Here is a 22,818-nt window from a genome sequence, read left to right on the forward strand (position 1 = left end):
GGTTAAAGTTGATCCCTGAATGCTGGCACTGAGGTTAGGGATCCATAACCAATCAGAACGTCAGTGGCTGGATTCCTGGTTTCCTCGGTCCACTTTAGGGGTCCTTTAGGAAGATTAACCCTCACATTTCCCACCATGTCCTCAGTCCCAAGTCTTCCACTTGGTTTTTTTTAGTCCGTCAAGTTCAACTATATTTATATTTTCATTTTTCAAGCAAAAGTGCAACTCAAAGTGCTTCCCAGAGCAGCAGCAAGATGTCAAATATAACTGTTCATCGAGCCATCCAAATGTCCCCCGTTGCCCCAGATGACCACTGCTCTGCAAAATGGAGACGGAGGGCAAAAGATTGGAGCTAAATCCCCTGGAAATCCATCTATATAAAAGCCCGAGCAAATGAGAAATGTAGAAATCCTATTTCCACCCCTTTCTGCAGCAGAACAGAAAGCGCCACCAGCTGTTTACCTGCAGCTGTTCAACCTGAGCAACCGTCTTCTTGGCTTCATTGTTACAGAATTAGCTGCTGAAACCCTCCTGTGGGCATAAAATCTTTTATCCAAAGAAGCTTTAAGGTGGTAGTTAAAGGTCAGAAGGTGCAACTCTGTTCTGAGAGTTTAAACAGTGAGAAAAAGCTCAATAAAAGAAAATGAACTCATCTACAACTGGCCAAAGTAGCCGTTGGTGCGTTGAACAGAGAGTAAAACGTCTCTGGGGGCCAGTATAGGTGCTTAATTATAGCATCTCATCATAAACAACATTCAGTTTGGACTTTTTCACAGTTTCATTTCAATTAATCCCAACAAACCTTATGAAATATTCTGCTTTATCATCAATTTTACTCCAAACTAGACGATAATTCAACAAATGGGCATCAAGATCCTAAAATAGGACAAAAAAAACGAATAATTAAGATCATTAAAAAGCATTTTTTGTCCTTTGATTTGAAGAAAAGCGGACTTCTTCTCTGCTGGGGATGAGATGAAATGCATCCTGAAATGTTTCACTTTGCTGGGCAGGACTGAACTCTCACATGTGCTTCGCTTTTAAGTGAACGTACAACTCGGCAAACAAAAGATGTAATCGGAGCGTTGAAGCCGGCTGCAGGAGGGAAAGGGTTAAAAGATGGAAACCGTTTGGTATGAATGGGACGACTGTGTCTGAAACAGCATTTTTAATGACTTTGGAAAGTTCCAACAGCTCAACAAACAAGAGTGCCTGTAACATCTTTCTTTTAATGCAATGGGTCCTTTTTCAATGTTCAAATTTAAACTCGTACAACTCAAAATAGAACGATATAATTACAACTCAGAGAAGGAAACGTCCAGTGACGCCTGCTGGAACGGAACTGAAGGGAAACCTCTTTGGTGTTCAGCCTTGAAACTGCTGACAGAGTGAACAATCAAAGCAGAGATCTCATGTAAAAAGACTCAAATGTCCAGAGTTAAAAGAACCTTGTTCAGTAGGAAAACATCACTGTTACACAAATGTAATTTGGCACCATGACAGCTTATAAGAAACATCTCTGAATCGCTGAATGAAACCAGGAGACGCTGAGAATCGGACCTCCAGGAACAACAACGAGTTGGTCAAAGTAGAGCAGCTGCGGGGGAAGAAATGTTGGGACCGTCTGCCTGGAGCAGGATTGTGCTGTTGGTGTCTGAGGTGGAGACGAGCTGGGCTCAGAGCCGCTGAACGGGTGGTGCTCGGGCTCTGAACAGCAGTCCTGAACCTCTCTGATCAGATTCTCCAGTTCTGGATCCAGTTCTGGATCCAGTTCTCATCCAGCAACATGTCTGCTGAAGCAGCTCGGGTCGCTGAATCTGCCCTCCTCTGCATTCGGGATGCGTTTCTTAACTCGAGCGGGTCGTGAACCTGTTCGGTTCCATTTTATCTTATTCCATCTGATCTTTTTAAGTCCAGGCTGAAGACACACCTATTTTCAGCTGCGTTTGAATAAAGCTCAAAACTTAATCACATTTTAACTACTGATTTTATCTGATTTTATCTATTGTTCTTATTTCTTTCTTTTTTGTTTAAAATTTAAATCATGCTTTTTATTTCTGCTGTTTTAATGTCTCTGTAAAGCACTTTGAATCGCCCTGTAGTTGAATTGTGCCGTACAGATAAACCTGCCACAACTGTAAGCACTTTTAAATCCAGGTTAAAAACATTTCTCTTTCGGTGTGCGTATGATTGAGTTTATATCTTTCTTTTTCCCCTCTTCTTTGATTGCTTTTAACTGTGTTTTAAATTTTTATTCTATTTTTTTTTCTCTTTAAATTGCTGCTTTATGCTGTTCTTTTAAATGCCTTGTCTTTATGTAAAGCACATTGAGTTGCCTGTGGTATGAAATGCGCTACATAAATAAAGATGCCTTGCCTTAAACTTGCCTTTTTAACAGCTGAACTTTAGCTTTTGGCTGTCCAGCCTCTGCGTTACCGGGCAGGTTTTCATTAAGGTGTTTTTAGGGTCCAGGAAAGCATTTTTAATTTGAATTGACTTTTTTTGTCAAATCTTTTCACGTGTACAGTTGTACAGAGGTGGGTAGTAACGAGTCACATTAACTTGAGTAAGTTTTTGAAAACATTATACTTCTAGGAGTAGTTTTAAATCTCTATACTTTTTACTTTTCCTTGAGTAGATGTGTGCAGCAGAAACTGTCCTCTTACTCCGCTACATTAGGCTACAATGAGCTGGTTACTTTTCTTCTTACCTCTTTGGTATTCTACGCCTCATTATTTTTATCCCCCCGCGTACGCCTCATTTTAATGTTTTATTCTGACAGAGAGAGAGACTTCCGCCAAAGGCTCTACCACCTGACTGTGTTCCACCAATCAGACGCAGCCGTGCAGTCTGGTCACGTGACCGTACTCGATCTCAGCGGCGGGACGGGTTAGCTTTAGCATTAGCAGTCGTAGCAAACAAACAAAGAAACAGATGAAAAATGTCAGAACCAACGGTGGGAAATGAAGACGCAGACGAGGCCTCATACTGAAAGCATGTTTACCTTACAAAGAGTGAGAAACAGCAGCTACATTATGTGTCTTCTGTGGCAACCAAAACAAACGCACATTTCAGCAGAAACTCAACATCTAACTTGAGGAAACATGTAGCGCTAAGTTTCCTAAACTCGTTTTTCCCCCATGGATAGGTGAATGTTTGTTTTTTAGGTTACATATGGGTTACATATGTTTTAAACATTTCCTAAGTCTCTTATTTTTTATTGAAGTACTTGAATTCACCTGGATTATTTTAATTTAAGCTATTTTGTAATTAATTAATTCATTTTAATTTATTTTATCAATTGGATGAACTCTAATCTCCCTAAAGATGATTATTTAGTATTTTTGTCTGTCTGATTGAATGCTTGTGTTAACAAATAAATCAGACGTTACTCAACAGTTACTCAGTACTTGAGTAGTTTTTTCACCGAGCACTTTTTTACTCTTACTCAAGTAACTATTTGGATGACTACTTTTTACTTTTACTTGAGTCATATTATTCTGAAGTAACAGTACTTTTACTTGAGTACAATTTTTGGCTGCTCTACCCACCTCTGGAGCTGTGCAAGTGAGGCAAATATGTCCAAATTTAGCCTCTAACTGTGGACAAACCCCGGCTTTTCCAGCGTATAAATGTCCCACATATCTTTGCATGGAGACTGCATCTGTAATCTCTTTCCTCCGGGTCTCCTTCTGTCATACGGACACAATGAAAACGATCTGGTCTTTAGCATCTGGTGGTGAGCCACGTTTCTCCCCCAGAGGGAACTACAGAAGCCCAGAGGGGACTACAGAACCCCAGAGGGGACTACAGAAGGACTACAGAAGCCCAGAGGGAACAGCAGTGGTGGAAGTTAAAGAGAAAACCAATTTTTAACACCAAAAAGTTTAATTAGTCGATTAAAGTTTTTTTTTAAACCAGCCCTACAATAAAGACATTTTGATGACTCATCCTGCACTCAGGGGGGCGTGTACTTATTTTCTGTCCAATGAGATGCTGTGTTATATTTTGAATTTCTAAAGTTGATGCAAAAAAAAGCTGATTAATTTGTAATTTTCAAAGCTTTCTGACCGAGCCAGGAAACCACGCCCCTTCATTTGCATACATGAGATGGAAATTTAAAAAGATTAAAAATCATTTAAATAATCTCAAATCAACATGTTTGTACATTTAACTCGACTTCATTCTATATTAATTTCATTGTCATATATTGTTTTGCTAATATTTTTCTTTATTAGAGCAATAGATGGCGACTTTCATGTGAAAAGCATTTTTAATCATGATTTACTGCATTACTGTAGTTAAATCGCAAAAAGCACCAGAAATGTATTAATCTAAAATGTTTTCATCTGTTAATATTTAACCTAAATTAAAGATTTTTTAAATGCATATTCATACAAATATGTTAATACCGGCCAAACTTCCTCTTTCACGAAGGGAAATCTGTAACTCATTTTGTGTCACCTGGTTGGGAAGAAGCAGTTTTAGGGAGTAAATGTTCCTACTCGTACCAGGAGCTGCAGTTTCTGTTAAGGTTACATTATTTAAAAGCTCTTATACACCCAGACAGTTCTTCAGTTTGGTGTATGAGGGGAAAAACATCTTCAGATAACAGGAACGCTGCTGTTGATTCCTGAGTTTGTCACATTTTACCAACACTTCTAACAAGCTTCCCAATTTGTGTGACGACTGGCAAACAATAACTCTGCGGTACATAAACAGATTGAATTAACTTTTGATCAGGAATCCAATTTGACATTCGGTCGGGCTGAAGACGATCGTTTAACGTTCTATTCAGAATCCACCGCACTGTTACACCAAGAAGCATTTGGATTTAGTGACTGGTTGCTTCCAGTTTACACTCAGTATGCAGAGGAGGGATGAATAAAGCAACCAGTAACTCTTCACACACATGTTGTATTACGGTAGATGTTTTAAAGGTGACATATTATGGAAAAAAAAACTTTTTTTTTTCTGTTCTTGGAGCATATATTAGGGTGTTTGAAGCCCCGCCCACTCACATCCCCCCTGCTGGACGGATGAAACCAGCTTCTGGTGGAAATGTTCTGCTGTCAGGTGCACTGAGGAGCATGCATCTTCCATCCAGCAGCAGCCTCAGAGGATATCAGAGCCCAGTGGATAAACTCTATCTGAGGCTAATGTTCCAGCAGAGTTAGCTAAAGACTGTGGATGAACTCTATCTGAGGCTAATGTTCCAGCAGAGTTAGCTAAAGACTGTGGATGTGCAGCAGCCACTTTTCATCTCACTGTTTTAACAACTTGGTCCAGTTCAACGCTGGACTGAAGAAGCTGAGCCACAAAGAGGGCTCAGTTCCAACTCTCAGAGCCTGAACTTCAGAGCAGGGAAATGGAAGCATCTGAGAAACAACTCCTCCTGGTTTATTTATTGAGTTATTTTCTCCTTTAGCAGCAGCTAACGCTAACAGCTTAGCTAATGAAGATGACGTACACCAGCTTCTAAGGAGTTATTGCTGTTCCTTTAGCAGCAGCTAATGCTAACAGCTTAGCTAATGAAGATGACGTACACCAGCTTCAAAGGAGTTATTGCTGTTCGTTTACCAGCAGCTAACGCTAACAGCTTAGCTAATGAAGATGACGTACACCAGCTTCAAAGGAGTTATTGCTGTTCCTTTACCAGCAGCTAACGCTAACAGCTTAGCTAATGAAGATGACGTACACCAGCTTCAAAGGAGTTATTGCTGCTCCTTTCTGAAAGATGAACATCATTGTTCCCACATTACTTTGTTAGCTGAAGCTGTCTAGCTGAACGGTTCCGTTCTGTAACTCATCCACCTGCAACTGTGTGGATAAGGTGTGTTTCCAACACAACACCGGTCCTCTCCTCACTCTCGCTGGGCTAGCGTCACATTATCGGCATGTTTCTGGTCTCCAAATACAGTTGTTTGATGACATAATACAATATAAAACATATATTATTATATAATACAGTGATAAATGTTTAAATGCAGTAATTATTGGTGGGTGGACTAGCTGCTTGCCTCACCAGATGGGCGGAGTTTGGCACATATAAGCGCTGTCAGCAGAGCTGTTTCAGTGGGGGTCAGATAGGAGCCGCTGTGCTTAAACCAACAGGCATTCTGACCAAAGCCCGTCTCATACATCTCAATAAGACCTCAGAAAAAGTGGCAAATTACTAAAAAAGGGCATAATATGTCACCTTTAAGGCCTGCCAGACCGAACACAAATCAAAGTTTTATCGACTTTACTTGGAACAAACATACAAACGTTAGCTGCTGTTGGCTCAGAAGCCTTGCTCACAGAGGCCTCTGCTTCTTTCTGTTATCCAAATTCTTCCTCCTTCTCTTATCTCTGAACTTTCTAAAAAAAGATTCACGCAGTCCTGAGATCAGCGCACATTGTTACACACCGGCTGACACATTTTCCAGCCGTGACTAATGTGTGTTCGTTCCTGCGTGGCCAGGGTTTCTGTTGCAGTCAGCTTTGTGCCTGTCTGAACGCTTCATGAGGCTTTTCTCATCTGAAAATAGGTGCCTATAGCTTTGTTTGGCCACTTCTTGCTTCATACTGACTAAAATCAAAAGTCCTGCAGCTAACCAGAACCCACTTCTTTATAACTTGGATCTGTTTCTGCTTGGTTCAGTGTGAAGCACCAGTGAGCATGACGGAGAGCTGCAGGCATCTCTCAGAGTTCAGATTCACACCTTTGTAGCACCATGAAGAAGCTCCGGCTCTTTACCAGGTCAACAGAGACCTGGCCAGAGTCCTACTGCAGTGAAACTCGGCACAGATGTCCCAGCGGCCTCTCTGGCTCATGCCTCGGCGTATGGCAGGTGATACTGTTCCTCCCTCTTGTTGCACCGTTTGGCTACGATTGCCAAGTAAAGCACCAGCAGAATGACCCAGTAGCAGGCGTAGAGTATGGTCCCCGCGATCAGCAAAGCCTTCTCAGTCTCGCTGAACGGCTCCTGGGTTTCACAGTAGACCGTGTACGCCACGCCTCCGAGCAGCACCAGAGCCCACACTGTGACCGGCACAGCGCCGATCAGGTTGACCACGATCTTCCTGCGGCCTGAGGTGCCCCATCCGGCCTTGTTGATGGTGAGCAGGGCAAATATTTTGGCAGGAAGCAGGCTGGACATGTATAGCAGAGAGTAGAGCGACATGAAGATCATGACGAGGCTGCCACGCAGGAAGCAGGCGTAGGTGGCCTTCACCATGCCGACGAGCTGGACCGTCAGCAGGAAGAGCAGGATGTTCCACAGCCGCCCGCGATAGAAGAGGTGGATGACCGTGGCCACCAGGAAGAAGGGGAAGAAACCGGTGACCACAGACTCGTAGGTCATCCAGAGGCTGTGCTTGTGGAACCACAGGGCGTTGTAGAGCCACTCGCGGAAGTAGGACTTGCTCCATCGAGTCTGTTGGTTCAGCCAGCGCAGATACTGCGTGGGCGTCTCCGTCTGACACTTGGATCGCGCTGTGAATTTCGTCTTGTAGCCGAAGCTGAGCACCCGATTGGTGAGGTGGCGGTCGTCGCCGAAGCTGCACTTTGAGCCGAGGAAGGTCTGGTGGTACCAGGGCTCCAGGAAGCGCTGCAGCAGGCAGTTCCTGTACATGCCCAGCGGGCCGCTGATGCACTGGACGCAGCCGAAGTAGGACTGGCAGGCCCGCTCGATGTTGAAGGCCATCCAGTAACGCACGCTGCTGAGGAAGGAGATCCACGAGTCGTACTTGTTGAGGATCTGGAGGATAAAGAAAGGAAGAAGGGTCAGCAGAACATTTAAAGTATGCAAGTTGTAGAGTCCATGGCTGTGTTCGACTTCTCCTACTACTCCTACTACTCCTACTAACTTTCTGAGTTAGTATGCGAGAAGTTCCCGGATGCATTCTAGATTCTCCTAAATGTTGGGTATGCATCATGAGGTTACTACTCATACTCAAACTACCCAAGATGCAACGTAACGTGACGTCGCCGATCGTCATTTCCTGTCAAAACGGCAGTTTCAAGCTAGCTACAACGAGGGTAGGTTCACTTCCTGTTTTCAAAACAAAAGCACCAATTGTATGGTAATGGCTTTCCCTATGATAAAAGGCAACGGGTATTTTATTTTGTGAAAATAACCAGAAGTGCGTTGCTCACTGAGGCTAGCTTTAGTAGCGCCGAATTCGTGGGAACAAAATTGTAAATAGCCGGTATTTTGTCAGGTTTTCAACACGTTGGGGATCTAAACGACTACTTTCTCTCCTGAAAATGTTTCAAATGTTGCTAAAGTTTACAGAGTTTAGAGCTTAAGGGAAATCAGCTTCAGGCCGGCTGATTTCGGCTCGGGCAGGAGCGAAATGCATTGTGGGTAAACGCTATATGTAGTATGCAGTATGTAGTATGTAGTATACAGTATGCAGTATGTAGTATGTAGGATGCAGTATGTAGTATGTAGTATGTAGTATGTAGTATGTAGTATGTAGTATGCAGTATGTAGTATGTAGTATGTAGTATGTAGTATGCAGTATGTAGTATGTAGTATGCAGTATGTAGTATGTAGTATGTAGTATGCAGTATGTAGTATGTAGTATGCAGTATGTAGTATGTAGTATGCAGTATGTAGTATGTAGTATGTAGTATGTAGTATGTAGTATGTAGTATGTAGTATGTAGTATGTAGTATGCAGTATGTAGTATGTAGTATGCAGTATGTAGTATGTAGTATGTAGTTTTGAACACAGCCCATGTGTTCCTTACGGTCCGTTTGTCTGGATTTCTGAAACATGGTAGGCTGTCTGATTTTATTAGCATCGGTCCTCAGGGTTAAACTTGTTTCTATAAGAATCTGAACAAACCAAAGCTGCTGTGCTACATGCAGATGTTCTAAGCCTGATGAACTCTTTCTTCATTGTTCTGAAAACCCAGTTGATAAAAATACACCCACAGCAGGAGACTTTAAGTTTCACCACTGTTTGCACGGCTCCACTTTACCTGTACGTCCCCCCCGACCCCTCCCACCATCGCGTCTTCCTCAAAGATCTTCAGCATTTCGATGGTGCAGGCTGGGTCCAGGACGGTGTCGGAGTCACACACCTGTGAAAGCAGCACACACAGGGCTCAGTAATGGTCACATTTAGCTGCAGCTGCTGCAGGATGCTGATTAGAACCGATGCTAACATCCAGCAGAGAAATGAGAGGCCGCTGACAGAGACGCCAGCTGCTTCCATGTCGCCTCCCGGCACCGGGTCAGCTGTGGACACGACCTCTGACCCCCAGCAGGTCACAGCAGCTGGAGCCCCGGTGGACTCTGATACATAATTCAGGACCCATTATCCATGTATGAAGAACATTGTTCTCACAAATTCTCTCAGTGCCATCGGAAGTTACTTTTGTACTCAGAGGTAAATCACCATGTCAGTCACAGAATAGATTTTAAAAGCCTGCTGATGGTTTACAAATCCCAGAACGGTTTAGGCCCCAGAATGCATCTGTGATGTGTTCAGAGAATATAAAGCCAGCAGAGCTCTTAGATCCAAGGACTCAGGTCAGCTGGTCCAGTCCAGAGTCCAGACTAAACATGGAGAAGCAGCATTTAGCTGTTATGCTGCGAACAAGTGGAACAAACTGCCAGGAGGACTGGTGTGCAGTTGGTGAGAGGCTGAGGTAGCTTGTGGCTGTAAAAGATGGTTCTATATATGGATCTATATAGGGAGTATAGGGAATTACTCACTGAGTCTGGTCCTTTATTTATTTATTTATTTTCGTTAGCACAAGTTTCCTGTGTTTACCTTGAATAGGGGTGGCTCAGGTAATCCTGAAACATCCCATAGTTAAGCTGCTATAGGCCTAGACTGCTGGGGGGCCTCATCTGACACACCTTTCCTCACTTTACTCTCTTTATGTATATGTGATATTATTGTGGCCATTAACTCGTGTTTCTCTGTTCCAACAGATATCCTTTGAATGGTGTTACAGTGCCGCCGTGGCCCCCCCCCCCCTTCTGTCTTCTCAAACCCCAGCTGGTCGAGGCGGATGGCCACCCTTCCTGAGTCTGGTTCTGCCAGAGGTTTCTTCCTGTTAAAAGGGAGTCGTTTCTCTCCACAGTCGCCTCAGGCACGCTCAGGCCGGGAGATTGGACCGAAAAACAAAAAGTTTTCAGTGCAATCTGTTGGTTTTCTTAGCTAGGAAATTGTTTTTGAATTGGCTCTATATGAACGAATTGGATTATTTTATGAATTATGATTATTATTAATTAATTGAATTCCAATTGGCTTGAATTGGACTTACTATCTAAGTGCCTTGAGATGACATTTGTTGTATTTGGCGCTATATAAATAAAAATGAATTGAATTGAATTGAACAAACTGCCAGTGGAGATTAAACTTTCACCAAATCGAGACATTTTTAAATCCAGGTTAAAAACATTTCTTTTCTCATTATGTCTATGCATGAAATCTGCACGATATCTTTGAACTTATCTGGACTGTTGCTTGTTTTTAAATTCATTTAAACAATTTTATTTGTTTCTCTTTATATATTCCGTTATGTAATTTTTAATGCTTCTTCCACTCCCTGCTGCAATGCTTTTATTTTATGTAAAGCACTTTGAACATGAAATGTGCTACAAATAAATTTGATTCGATTTTATTTTATTTGATTTGATTTGATTTGATTTGATTTGATAAATGTGTTCTGGAGTCTGTTTTTTGTCAGACTAACACAGTAATCGTCAGTGGGCTCAAACCTTCTTCTTCACTCTCACCTGAACGTAATCCACGCTGTCTCCCAGGGCTTTGAAGGCGGTGTACATCACCTCCCTTTTGCCCCCCCACTCCTGCATGATGCAGGAGTAGCGGCATCCTCTGACCAGCCGCGCCACCCGCGCCGCCTCCTCCATGTGCACCGTGCTCCGGCCCCCTGCTCCGACGCCTCCTCCACCACTCCCATCGCTGTGGTAGTTGCCCTTCCACACCATGCTGCCGGCCTGGTCGGCCCCGCCCACCACCTCCTGGAAAATGTCCATCATGTAGCGGTCCTCGGGCCTGTTTCCGTCCACCACCAGCACCACCTTCAGGCCCGGGAAGGAAATGCGGCGCACGCTGCGCAGGCACTTCCTCAGGTAGTCCGGGTCCTCCTGGTACGCCGCGATGCAGAGGGCCACAGTGCGCCGGAGGTGCTGGGGCCGGGCGGGGCCCCTCATCCGCCGGTGCTCCAGGAAAGCGAAGAGGCTCTGGAGGAAGAGGTGGAGGGAGAGGAAGGCGCCATAGAGGCCGAAGGAGAGGTGGTGCTGCTCGGTGTGGATGAACTGGTAGCCTTCACAGGAGAGCAGAGACCCAACATGAACATCACGTTTAATCCTCATTTAACTTTGCTGTGTGTGTGTGTGTGTGTGTGTGTGTGTGTGTGTGTGTGTGTGTGTGTGTGTGTGTGAGGGTAACCTGTGACGTAGGCCAGCAGGATGGTGAAGAGCACCACCGCGGCAAAGAGGGTGGTGACCACGATGTTCAGCGCATTCCTGCAGCGAGAGGGCATCTGGAACAGAATTAGATCTGATGGTGAAGGACCCAAGAGTCAAATCTTTATCACAACTGCATCAAAGTAGTCAAATTAGAAGTAAAATAAGTAGTTAACTCGTTAATTATCTAACGCCGATAAATATTTTCTCACGCATTAACGCAGGTTTTATTATTTATTTTATTATTGTAAAAGTCTGCTGCTCACAGGCTTTTATTTTGTAAAAGTCTGTTGCTCACAGGCTTTTATTATTGTAAAAGTCTGCTGCTCACAGGCTTTTATTTTGTAAAAGTCTGTTGCTCACAGGCTTTTATTTTGTAAAAGTCTGTTGCTCACAGGCTTTTATTTTGTAAAAGTCTGTTGCTCACAGGCTTTTATTTTATAAAAGTCTGTTGCTCACAGGCTTTTATTTTGTAAAAGTCTGTTGCTCAAAGGCTTTTATTTTGTATAAGTCTGTTGCTCACAGGCTTTTATTTTGTAAAAGTCTGTTGCTCACAGGCTTTAATTTTGTAAAAGTCTGTTGCTCACAGGCTTTTATTTTGTAAAAGTCTGTTGCTCACAGGCTTTTATTCTGTAAAAGTCTGCTGCTCACAGGCTTTTATTTTGTAAAAGTCTGCTGCTCACAGGCTTTTATTTTGTAAAAGTCTGCTGCTCACAGGCTTTTATTTTGTAAAAGTCTGTTGCTCACAGGCTTTTATTTTGTAAAAGTCTGTTGCTCACAGGCTTTTATTTTGTATAAGTCTGTTGCTCACAGGCTTTTATTTTGTAAAAGTCTGTTGCTCACAGGCTTTAATTTTGTAAAAGTCTGTTGCTCACAGGCTTTTATTTTGTAAAAGTCTGTTGCTCACAGGCTTTTATTCTGTAAAAGTCTGCTGCTCACAGGCTTTTATTTTGTAAAAGTCTGCTGCTCACAGGCTTTTATTTTGTAAAAGTCTGCTGCTGTCTGCTGTGGAACAGGAAAAGAAAGTAATCGGCGGATCCACCAAACATGGAGAAGGGTACGGAACTTTTACTCGGCCATTTTCATGTTAAAGTTCTTCCAGACGGCGGAGTCGACAGAACCAAAGTCATCTGTAAACACTGCCAAGTTGAATTGTCTTCTCAGCGTAGTAGTTCCAGTCTAAAATATCACTTAAAGGCAAAACACACAACTGATAGCAGCAAGTCATTCAAGGAAACAGACAGTGGAGCGAGGCTTCTACATAAAAACTACAGAAAGATGCTGATGTTAAAAGTGTGTTTGCACAACAAATGTTATGGCACTTTCATTCATATGGCAGCACATTTAAAATAAAGCTAAATGCTAAAAGCTATACGCTACTTTTGGATTCATTTTTGGATTCTGCGTACAAATGCGATTAATCGTGATTAATCAGGGAAATCATGTGATTAATTAGATTAAACATTTTAATCGTTGCCCGGTCCTAAAGATAAGCAGTAAAAAGATTAGCGTTAGCGCCTTAGCGTTTGTTCACTATTCTGATCCAGAGCAGAGCAGAAATCTTACTGTTAGTCGTGGTTCACTCAGCCTCTGGCACGGTTTTCTACACCAAACAACCAGATGCCTAATAAAAGTCATATAGATGAGTTTATACACATCATTTGTTCCCATTTCTTTAGTTGCATCTATGAAAATCAGTGGCAGCAGGTCTGATGGAGGGATGAATCCTCCCCAGAGCCCGGAGCTCAACATTACTGAAGCAGTGTGGGATCATGTTGGCAGAGAACGGAATTATGTTCATGTTGGAACATGTTTCAGTGAATCTCTGCAGCTGTTACCATGGAAACATCTGCAGATATTCACTTTAAAGCTGCTCAGAACTGAACTAACTCTGGTTCTGCCTCAGATTCTGGGTTTATGTTCATGTTGGAACATGTTTCAGTGAATCTCTGCAGCTGTTACCATGGAAACATCTGCAGATATTCACTTTAAAGCTGCTCAGAACTGAACTAACTCTGGTTCTGCCTCAGATTCTGGGTTTATGTTCATGTTGGAACATGTTTCAGTGAATCTCTGCAGCTGTTACCATGGAAACATCTGCAGATATTCACTCTAAAGCTGCTCAGAACTGAACTAACTCTGGTTCTGACTCCGATTCTGGGTTTATGTTCATGTTGGAACATGTTTCAGTGAATCGCTGCAGCTGTTACCATGGAAACAGCTGCAGATATTCACTTTAAAGCTGCTCAGAACTGAACTAACTCTGGTTCTGCCTCAGATTCTGGGTTTATGTTCATGTTGGAACATGTTTCAGTGAATCTCTGCAGCTGTTACCATGGAAACATCTGCAGATATTCACTTTAAAGCTGCTCAGAACTGAACTAACTCTGGTTCTGACTCCGATTCTGGGTTTATGTTCATGTTGGAACATGTTTCAGTGAATCTCTGCAGCTGTTACCATGGAAACATCTGCAGATATTCACTTTAAAGCTGCTCAGAACTGAACTAACTCTGGTTCTGCCTCAGATTCTGGGTTTATGTTCATGTTGGAACATGTTTCAGTGAATCGCTGCAGCTGTTACCATGGAAACAGCTGCAGATATTCACTTTAAAGCTGCTCAGAACTGAACTAACTCTGGTTCTGCCTCAGATTCTGGGTTTATGTTCATGTTGGAACATGTTTCAGTGAATCTCTGCAGCTGTTACCATGGAAACATCTGCAGATATTCACTTTAAAGCTGCTCAGAACTGAACTAACTCTGGTTCTGACTCCGATTCTGGGTTTATGTTCATGTTGGAACATGTTTCAGTGAATCTCTGCAGCTGTTACCATGGAAACATCTGCAGATATTCACTTTAAAGCTGCTCAGAACTGAACTAACTCTGGTTCTGCCTCAGATTCTGGGTTTATGTTCATGTTGGAACATGTTTCAGTGAATCTCTGCAGCTGTTACCATGGAAACATCTGCAGATATTCACTTTAAAGCTGCTCAGAACTGAACTAACTCTGGTTCTGCCTCAGATTCTGGGTTTATGTTCATGTTGGAACATGTTTCAGTGAATCTCTGCAGCTGTTACCATGGAAACATCTGCAGATATTCACTTTAAAGCTGCTCAGAACTGAACTAACTCTGGTTCTGCCTCAGATTCTGGGTTTATGTTCATGTTGGAACATGTTTCAGTGAATCTCTGCAGCTGTTACCATGGAAACATCTGCAGATATTCACTTTAAAGCTGCTCAGAACTGAACTAACTCTGGTTCTGCCTCAGATTCTGGGTTTATGTTCAGGTGAATTTTTGGCAAACTCAAACTGAGTCTTTTTTATTTCAGAAAGTAGATAACTGAGTGAAATCCCCCTGAAGTATCTGACTGCCAGACATGAATCTATCAATGAAAGTTTCCTCTGCAAACGGAGATAATGGCACAATTCCTTTCTGAACACTAAATCATGTAAACCTGTTCTATAAAACCTCATAAAGATCAGATTTTAAGCTAACTACCAAGTTTATCGTACAGAGAAGTGCCACGAAAAGAAATATATCAATTAAATTATAAGAAAATTTCATTAGAAATACAGGACAAAAATTACTAAATGTATATTAACTTAAATGAATAATTAGAATATTCTTAATTCTTGCATTTATGTGTTAATTTACTTGTGTGTAAACATCTTTAGCTGCAGAAATAGATCCACTGAAGGCACATTGCATGGAGTAAAGTCCTGATTAATCCTGAGTGGGATGTGTGGCCTTTGACACTTTCTCCTCAGTTCTGCTCCAGCAGATTTCACAAACATCAGTCGCTTCCTGCGCTCATGTGAGGGGCGTGGGTGTGATGGTGGGGGGGTTATGGGATGCCTCTGGACTCTAACAGAGAGACCCTGTAAGTGTGTTTTAGCTGACTGAAATGTCACTTCCTGTTTTGTCCTCTTAAACCAACACGCAGTGACATCACGGCGATGCGGCGCCGCAGGATGAAGCGTGCAGCGAGCCTGGCTCACAGCCACCGTTACCCCTGCTGTAACACTACAACAACCCCCCCCCGCTGCTGCTGCACTCTTCCCTCTCTGGATTAATAGCTCTAATTAAAGGCCGGCACTCTGAACCAGTCCAAACAGGAACAATTCTCCCCTTTCATTCATGAAATCACCTTCCAGCCCCCACCTGGCCGGGCAGCGCCACACTGCAGAGCCGGAGCGATATTTCTATCATCACACTCAGCTCAGCAGATTTATCAGTGAGTCACTACAGATCTGCTCAGGAGAATCTGTCCATGTGAGACTCAAAGCTCTGACAAAGAGGGGAAACACACACACACACACACACACACACACACACACACACTCACACACACACACACACACACACACACACACACACACACACGCACACACACACACACGCACACACACACACACACACACACACACACACACACACACACACACACGCTCACACACAGAGGTTCTGTATGTGATCCGGAACATTTTTCCTCTCGAGCATCGATCTCCTGTTTCACCGCAGCCATTCAGAGGCACAATCATCTGAAAACCAGAACTTTCTCAAATCTTTACCCTCATTTTTCTGCTCTGACCAGGTGCTTATGGGTCTTTGTTGCTCCACCGGTGCAGAACCCAGAAAAAAACAACAAATAAAAGACGTTTTTGCTTGAAATAAGCAAAAAAATCTGCCAATGGAACTAGTGAAAATCGGCTTGTCAAGATTTCTTGAAATAAAATGTGATATTTAGGACTTTTGAGATAAAAGTGATCTTGAAATTAGCTTAAAAACCTCTTCAAATGTCAAAAAAAGCTTGTTTTATATGAATTACGACTCAAAACAATTTTTTTTCAAGACTTTTTCACTTAACAAGATATTCCAGATGTATTGTCTTCAAACAAGTCCCTATATCTGGCTGAAATGGTGCTTGTTAGGCAGTTGTCTCTTATATTAAGTGTAATGAGATATTTGGACTAGAATTGAGACAAATATACTTGGTAAGACTTTGATTTTTTCCAGTGTATGAACTACCGGCCATGATGCCCTGAACATTTGGAGCGATCATTTCATTTTGGTGAGTTTTGGGAGACCTTTCGTTTAAAACTGTGACAGAACTTCTTCTACCAGAGCCGAGGCATGGTCAGATAATCAGCTTCTGGTGGAGATCCAGATCTGGACTTTTTCTTATGACTCATTCAGCCTTCAGCCTGGTGTGCTTTTTCCTGATTATGATGCTACTGCAGCTGCAGTCTGTCTCATTCTGGACGAGAGTCGTGGCTTCAACGCACAAAAAGTGGCGCCTCAAACGTCCCAGAGGTTCAGTTCAGTCATAAAAACGGTTTGAAAATGAAGATAAGTGCAAAGAACAATGTGGAATAATGAAGAGGTGGAGGAAAGGGTCTGAGTGGAGGCTTTTTTTCTGGTGAAGATGGCAACAACGAGCTCCACTGGTCCCTCAGCTGTCCACCCATCTGTCCCTCCCTCCCACTTTAGGAGCAATGGATGGTTTAACACAGGGATGGGCAACTGGCGGCCCGAGGGCCGCACACGCCCCTCGTCCTCAGTCAGTACGGCCCGCAAATAGATCAATAATAATTTAATAAATAAAAATAAATAAATAATAAATAAATAAATAAAACCTTGTAATTATACTGTTGACCGATAGAGGGCGCGCCATACGCAAACAACAGCGGGGCCCGGGCCGCTTTCCGCAACAGCGAATAGGAAAGTCCAGAGCCATGGCAGCTAGCAGCGGCAAAAAGAGAAAACTTGCCCGAGAAAATCGCATTTTTCAGCCAAAATGGGAAGAATTCAAAGGAAAACCAATGTGTCTAGTTTGCTTGGAGACATTATCAGCCCTAAAAGATTACAACTTGAGTCGCCATTACAACACCTTGCATAAGGTTAAATATGCAATCAGTTTTGTTCTTTCGTATGAAGGAGTTCAAATTCCTTTTTGCACTTTTTTTAAGCAAATGTTTTGTCTTTGTTACTTATTAAGGACGTGTTAAAATCCATTTATATGCAGAAAATAGTTGTATGTTGGTGCAATAAACATACAGATATAAATTCATATAAAATGTGTTCTTATTGAGAATCATTTGTAGCATCTTTCATATCCAATTATTCGAAGTGCGCGGTCATGTGGCCCTCCAATGATAGTGCTGAAAAAATGCTGGCCCTCTTTATCATGGAAGTTGCCCCTCCCTGGTTTACTTTATGGTTTCCTGATACCACTTTTAAATACGGTTGGGAACTATTTGACTATTTTCATTCAGAACAAGGTGATTCCCAAAGAGCTGTTAGCTCAACTTGGCATATCTCAGCATGGTGTGCAGTGTGTCCTTAAAACATTTGAGGAAACTGCACTGTAAAGAATTTCCCTGTAAAATAACAGTAAAATATTGTTTAAAACACTTTTTTACTGTTATTTTACAGTGCAACGACTGTTGTTTATTTTAACGGTATATTACCGTTTTTTTGGATTACAGTATATGACGGTAGGATAACTGTGTTTTAGTCATTTTATAACGCATCAACCGAAATTTATTTAACGGTATAATAACGTATTTTGGATTTGGACATCAATTCAATACAAATACTGTTTTATGCTGTTCAATTACAGTTATCTACTGGTATTATTAAATGACGGATTTAACTGTTAATTTACATGTGAGGGATGAATATTCAACAGCATTTTACAATTATTGTCAAATACAGTCGGATACTGTTGTAAATCCACCGTAAATATACAGCAGTTCTTTACAGTGTGGACAAGTGGAGGACAGAAGAAGAAGTGTCAGGCCTAAAGAACTATCTACAGCAGATGAACAGGATCTGAAAGTGATGTCCTTAAGAAAGAGGAAAACATCCAGCAAAGACCTGACACAGGAGCTGAGAGATGCATCTGGTTCTGCCTCAGATTCTGGGTTTATGTTCATGTTGGAACATGTTTCAGTGAATCTCTGCAGCTGTTACCATGGAAACATCTGCAGATATTCACTTTAAAGCTGCTCAGAACTGAACTAACTCTGGTTCTGCCTCAGATTCTGGGTTTATGTTCATGTTGGAACATGTTTCAGTGAATCTCTGCAGCTGTTACCATGGAAACATCTGCAGATATTCACTTTAAAGCTGCTCAGAACTGAACTAACTCTGGTTCTGCCTCAGATTCTGGGTTTATGTTCATGTTGGAACATGTTTCAGTGAATCTCTGCTGCTGTTACCATGGAAACATCTGCAGATATTCACCTTAAAGCTGCTCAGAACTGAACTAACTCTGGTTCTGACTCAGATTCTGGGTTTATGTTCATGTTGGAACATGTTTCAGTGATTCTCTGCAGCTGTTACCATGGAAACATCTGCAGATATTCACTTTAAAGCTGCTCAGAACTGAACTAACTCTGGTTCTGCCTCAGATTCTGGGTTTATGTTCATGTTGGAACATGTTTCAGTGAATCTCTGCAGCTGTTACCATGGAAACATCTGCAGATATTCACTTTAAAGCTGCTCAGAACTGAACTAACTCTGGTTCTGACTCAGATTCTGGGTTTATGTTCATGTTGGAACATGTTTCAGTGAATCTCTGCAGCTGTTACCATGGAAACATCTGCAGATATTCACTTTAAAGCTGCTCAGAACTGAACTAACTCTGGTTCTGCCTCAGATTCTGGGTTTATGTTCATGTTGGAACATGTTTCAGTGAATCTCTGCAGCTGTTACCATGGAAACATCTGCAGATATTCACTTTAAAGCTGCTCAGAACTGAACTAACTCTGGTTCTGCCTCAGATTCTGGGTTTATGTTCATGTTGGAACATGTTTCAGTGAATCTCTGCAGCTGTTACCATGGAAACATCTGCAGATATTCACTTTAAAGCTGCTCAGAACTGAACTAACTCTGGTTCTGACTCAGATTCTGGGTTTATGTTTAAGAATTTTTAATATTTACTATTTTTTCTGACATTTCATGTTCAGAAATAATTTGTTGCCTGCTTTATTGCTAATTTGATAATCCTTTAAGTAAAAACCTGTTTTTTAATCGTTTATTCTGTTTTGGAAACTAATGCAGAGTTTCAGAGAGTTTGAGGCAATATTTGCATATAAGAACAAAATCCAACACTTTTAATTAAAAACAGCATAAACCTGCAGAAGTTCCACTCTCTTTCTTGTTTTCTGAAGTTTTTAATCTTTATGTATCTAATTTATTCAACCGAAGCCGCCTTTTCTCTAAAATGGTTCTACTTCCGGAAAAACAAAGATGGCGGTCTTTGGGCTAACGGAAGTAAAACAGCGGGATCGTTAACTGGTTTTTCGTGAACACAGGAGATATTTCTTTCTTTCAGTTTGTTTGTTGAGCCTTTAAAGGTTATAAAGTTCTGCCCTGAAGACAGTAAGTTGTGTTAAAACAGATCAAATCGATGTTATAACACGACTGTTACACGTTAACCATGATGTGGACAGATGTGGACAGATGTGACTGTGACTCTGTGCTGTGGTCAGACTGAGGCTCAGCCGACCTTTTACCTCCTCAGGTTGCACATTTTAGATTCTTTAATCAAATAATTAACCTTCTTTTGTTTGAGAGCAACTGTTTGGGATCCATTTCATGCCACTGAGGCACAAAGAAAACAGGGCTCCTGCTCAGGCCGGGGTCCCGTGGTCTGAATGCCCCAGGGGCCACAGGGCAGATCACAAGCACACAGACTGTGGAGGGTTTGATTAGAGGGCTGTGGCAGGTCAGAAGCTGGGATCAGGCGGGGAACTGGGGGGGTTGGAGGGGTGCAGGTGCAATCATTACATCTGCAGACGGCAGCAGGAACAGGGAGCGCCTTCATGCACCGGCAAAAATGAGCAAAACCACAGCGAGCAACCTTTCAAGTTGACATTAAGAGAAAAGAAATGCAGTGAAATGACACATTATTCAAGGAAGAGAAACAAGACTTTTAGTAGAAAGTGTGTATAACCTTAAAGAAAGATTCAGCAGTCTTCAGAATGGGTCGACTCCTCTGAGAAAGAGTCACATTTCTCAGTGTGAATGTGGATAAAAACTCCTCTCAGAGCCTGAAGCTGTGGCCTTATGCTTCACCCGCATATCCAACAGTTCCATCAGGATTCACCGAATATTCTGCAAACAGGAGGTCCGAGTCTACATCCAGAGCCAGGACGGGAAAAAACCTCCAAAACAAGCCGAAATGCTGCCGAAAACTCCATCAAAGATGAGTGCAAAGTCCTCCGAGTTGCATGAAGGATTCCTTTCATTCAGGCCTGTGAGTCAGCTCAGGTGGAGGAGGCATCTCTGAATGACGGCTCTGGCCTCAGAACAGGGACTTTCACACAGCTGAGGGGGGAGATTTTTAGGAAAAGAGGGTGGAGCAGGGACGGGGGAGGTGGGGGAGCCGCATCCACCACAGGAATGACATCAGCTTGGGATCAGAACTGATCAACAATGAACCGAACAGGTGATTATGTCTGGGAGGAAGGAGTTCTGGCCACGTTTTACTCGTTTTACGTCACACTTTTTATCCCCTCGCTGTGTTCAGGGGAGGAAGTCAGACTTCAGGGTTCGTTTCACCTGCAGGAATAACCTTGATCATGTGTTGAGTAAGAGTTCCTCCCATCCGATTTCCAGTGAATGTGACTCATAAAGTTATCACTAAGATGAGTAAGAGCCAGAGGGCCCGGCAGGCCTGCCAGCGTGGCCGCTGCTCCCCACAAACATCTCACTGATGTCTCACTGATTATCAAGAAATGTGATAAGTGAAGGTGGTGAGAAACAGCAGAGTGGAGGGCAGCATTCAGGCAAGATGAAACGGGTCCAAAGCTTTAAATGTGCAGAAGAACTCTGTCGCCTTTCCTGGAAACGGATGAAGTGTGAGGAAACGTTCTACAGGGATCTCTGAAGCTGGTGGATGTCTCACAGAGTAAAGCTGAGATGAAGCAATCCTTCAGACGGCTGAGCCAGAAACGCTCGTTTCAGCCTGTTGCTGCCATTAAAGGGATAGTTCGCCTCTTCTGACATGAAGCTGTGTAACATCCCATATCAGCAGCATCATTTCTGAACATCTTCTTACCCCCTGCTGCGTCCTGTGAGCAGAGTTCCAGCCTCGTTTTGGTGCTGATGAAGGTAGTCCGGCTAGTTGGCTGGGGTTTAAAAAATAAAGCGTTTTGCTTCTCAGAACAATATGCGTTCAACAGAGTAATACATTTGCATCACAAAATGGTTCTCCAGGAAAAAGTCAGACCTCACAATCTCTTGGCCCTATTTTCTCTCCCTTCGTATCACTGCCTGCTGCCGACAGCCGCGCCTGTTACGCTGTTTGCTGCTCGGAAGCAGGGGACTGCTCGGTCTGCACTTCGGTCTGCACAGCAGGCGGCAACAAAAGAGAAGGAAACAAAAGGAAAGGAAAGACGCATGCCGACAGCCGCGCTTGTTACAGTGTTTGCTGCTCTGTCTGCACAGCAGGCAGTGATACGAAGGGAGAGAAAATAGGGCCAAGAGATTGTGAGGTAAACCCCAGCCAACTAGCCGGATTACCTTCATCAGCACCAAAACGAGGCTGGAACTCTGCTCACAGGACGCAGCAGGGGGTAAGAAGATGTTCAGAAATGATGCTGCTGATATGGGATGTTACACAGCTTCATGTCAAAAGAGGCGAACTGTCCCTTTAAGTGGTTCGATCCAACAGATCATATCTCAAAGCAGGCCAGAAGAATCCATTCTGGAGTGGATCTGGATCACTTCCATCAGAACTTTCTCAGGACCACATGGCTGTTTGCACTCTGAGCAGAGGGATCAGATCAGTGCAGGAAAACTCTTATTTCTACCGTTTAAACCGGAACGATCCCAGTTCCTTTCAGCCTAATCTGATCACCAGCACCATATCTGAACAGCTACCAGACAAAAGCTGCATTATGAATCTGTTCTCATTCCCAGGACATTAAACGCTGCCGCCCCGAGCTCACGCCTTTCATCAGATAATCAGATGTCTCATTTTTAACATTTTCTATGTTTTCTATCTTCCATCGTGATCATTCAATTCTGTTTTTATTCACAAAGTGTTTAAACTCTTTTGGAAATGGGGTTGTATTTATCATTATTATCATACAGTAAAACATGTGTCCTATGGACAAAATGATCCTGTTTAACATTTTGCTGTGAAACTGCTCTGAACCAACACACTCAGGGGAAATAAATCCTTTAAAATCAATAAGCAATCTGTCTTTTTTAGCTTGATTTCAGACTCCAGAGGGAAATTAGTGTTCCAGTTGGTTTTGTTTGCAGAGGAGACGGAAACTAACGAGAGTTTAAACTACAGTGAAATCATCTGGCTTTTAAACCAAAGGGACAGTTTGATTCAAACAGGTTTTAAAGTCAACAGA

The 22,818-nt window shown here is 42.7% G+C and overlaps 1 protein-coding gene across 1 annotated transcript; it reads right to left on the bottom strand.

Moving 5' to 3' along the window:
* Positions 1-5,759: 5,759 nt before the first annotated feature.
* has3 (hyaluronan synthase 3) lies at positions 5,760-11,517 on the bottom strand. Its single transcript, XM_075471144.1, has 4 exons — positions 11,421-11,517; positions 10,745-11,295; positions 8,974-9,075; positions 5,760-7,742 (listed from the first exon to the last, which is right to left on the bottom strand). The coding sequence occupies exons 1-4, from the start codon at positions 11,512-11,514 to the stop codon at positions 6,813-6,815; spliced, it is 1,677 nt and encodes a 558-aa protein (XP_075327259.1). The 5' UTR covers positions 11,515-11,517; the 3' UTR covers positions 5,760-6,812.
* Positions 11,518-22,818: the final 11,301 nt, after the last annotated feature.

Source organism: Odontesthes bonariensis, chromosome 7 (genome assembly GCF_027942865.1).
Source record: "Odontesthes bonariensis isolate fOdoBon6 chromosome 7, fOdoBon6.hap1, whole genome shotgun sequence".
Taxonomy (NCBI): domain Eukaryota; kingdom Metazoa; phylum Chordata; class Actinopteri; order Atheriniformes; family Atherinopsidae; genus Odontesthes; species Odontesthes bonariensis.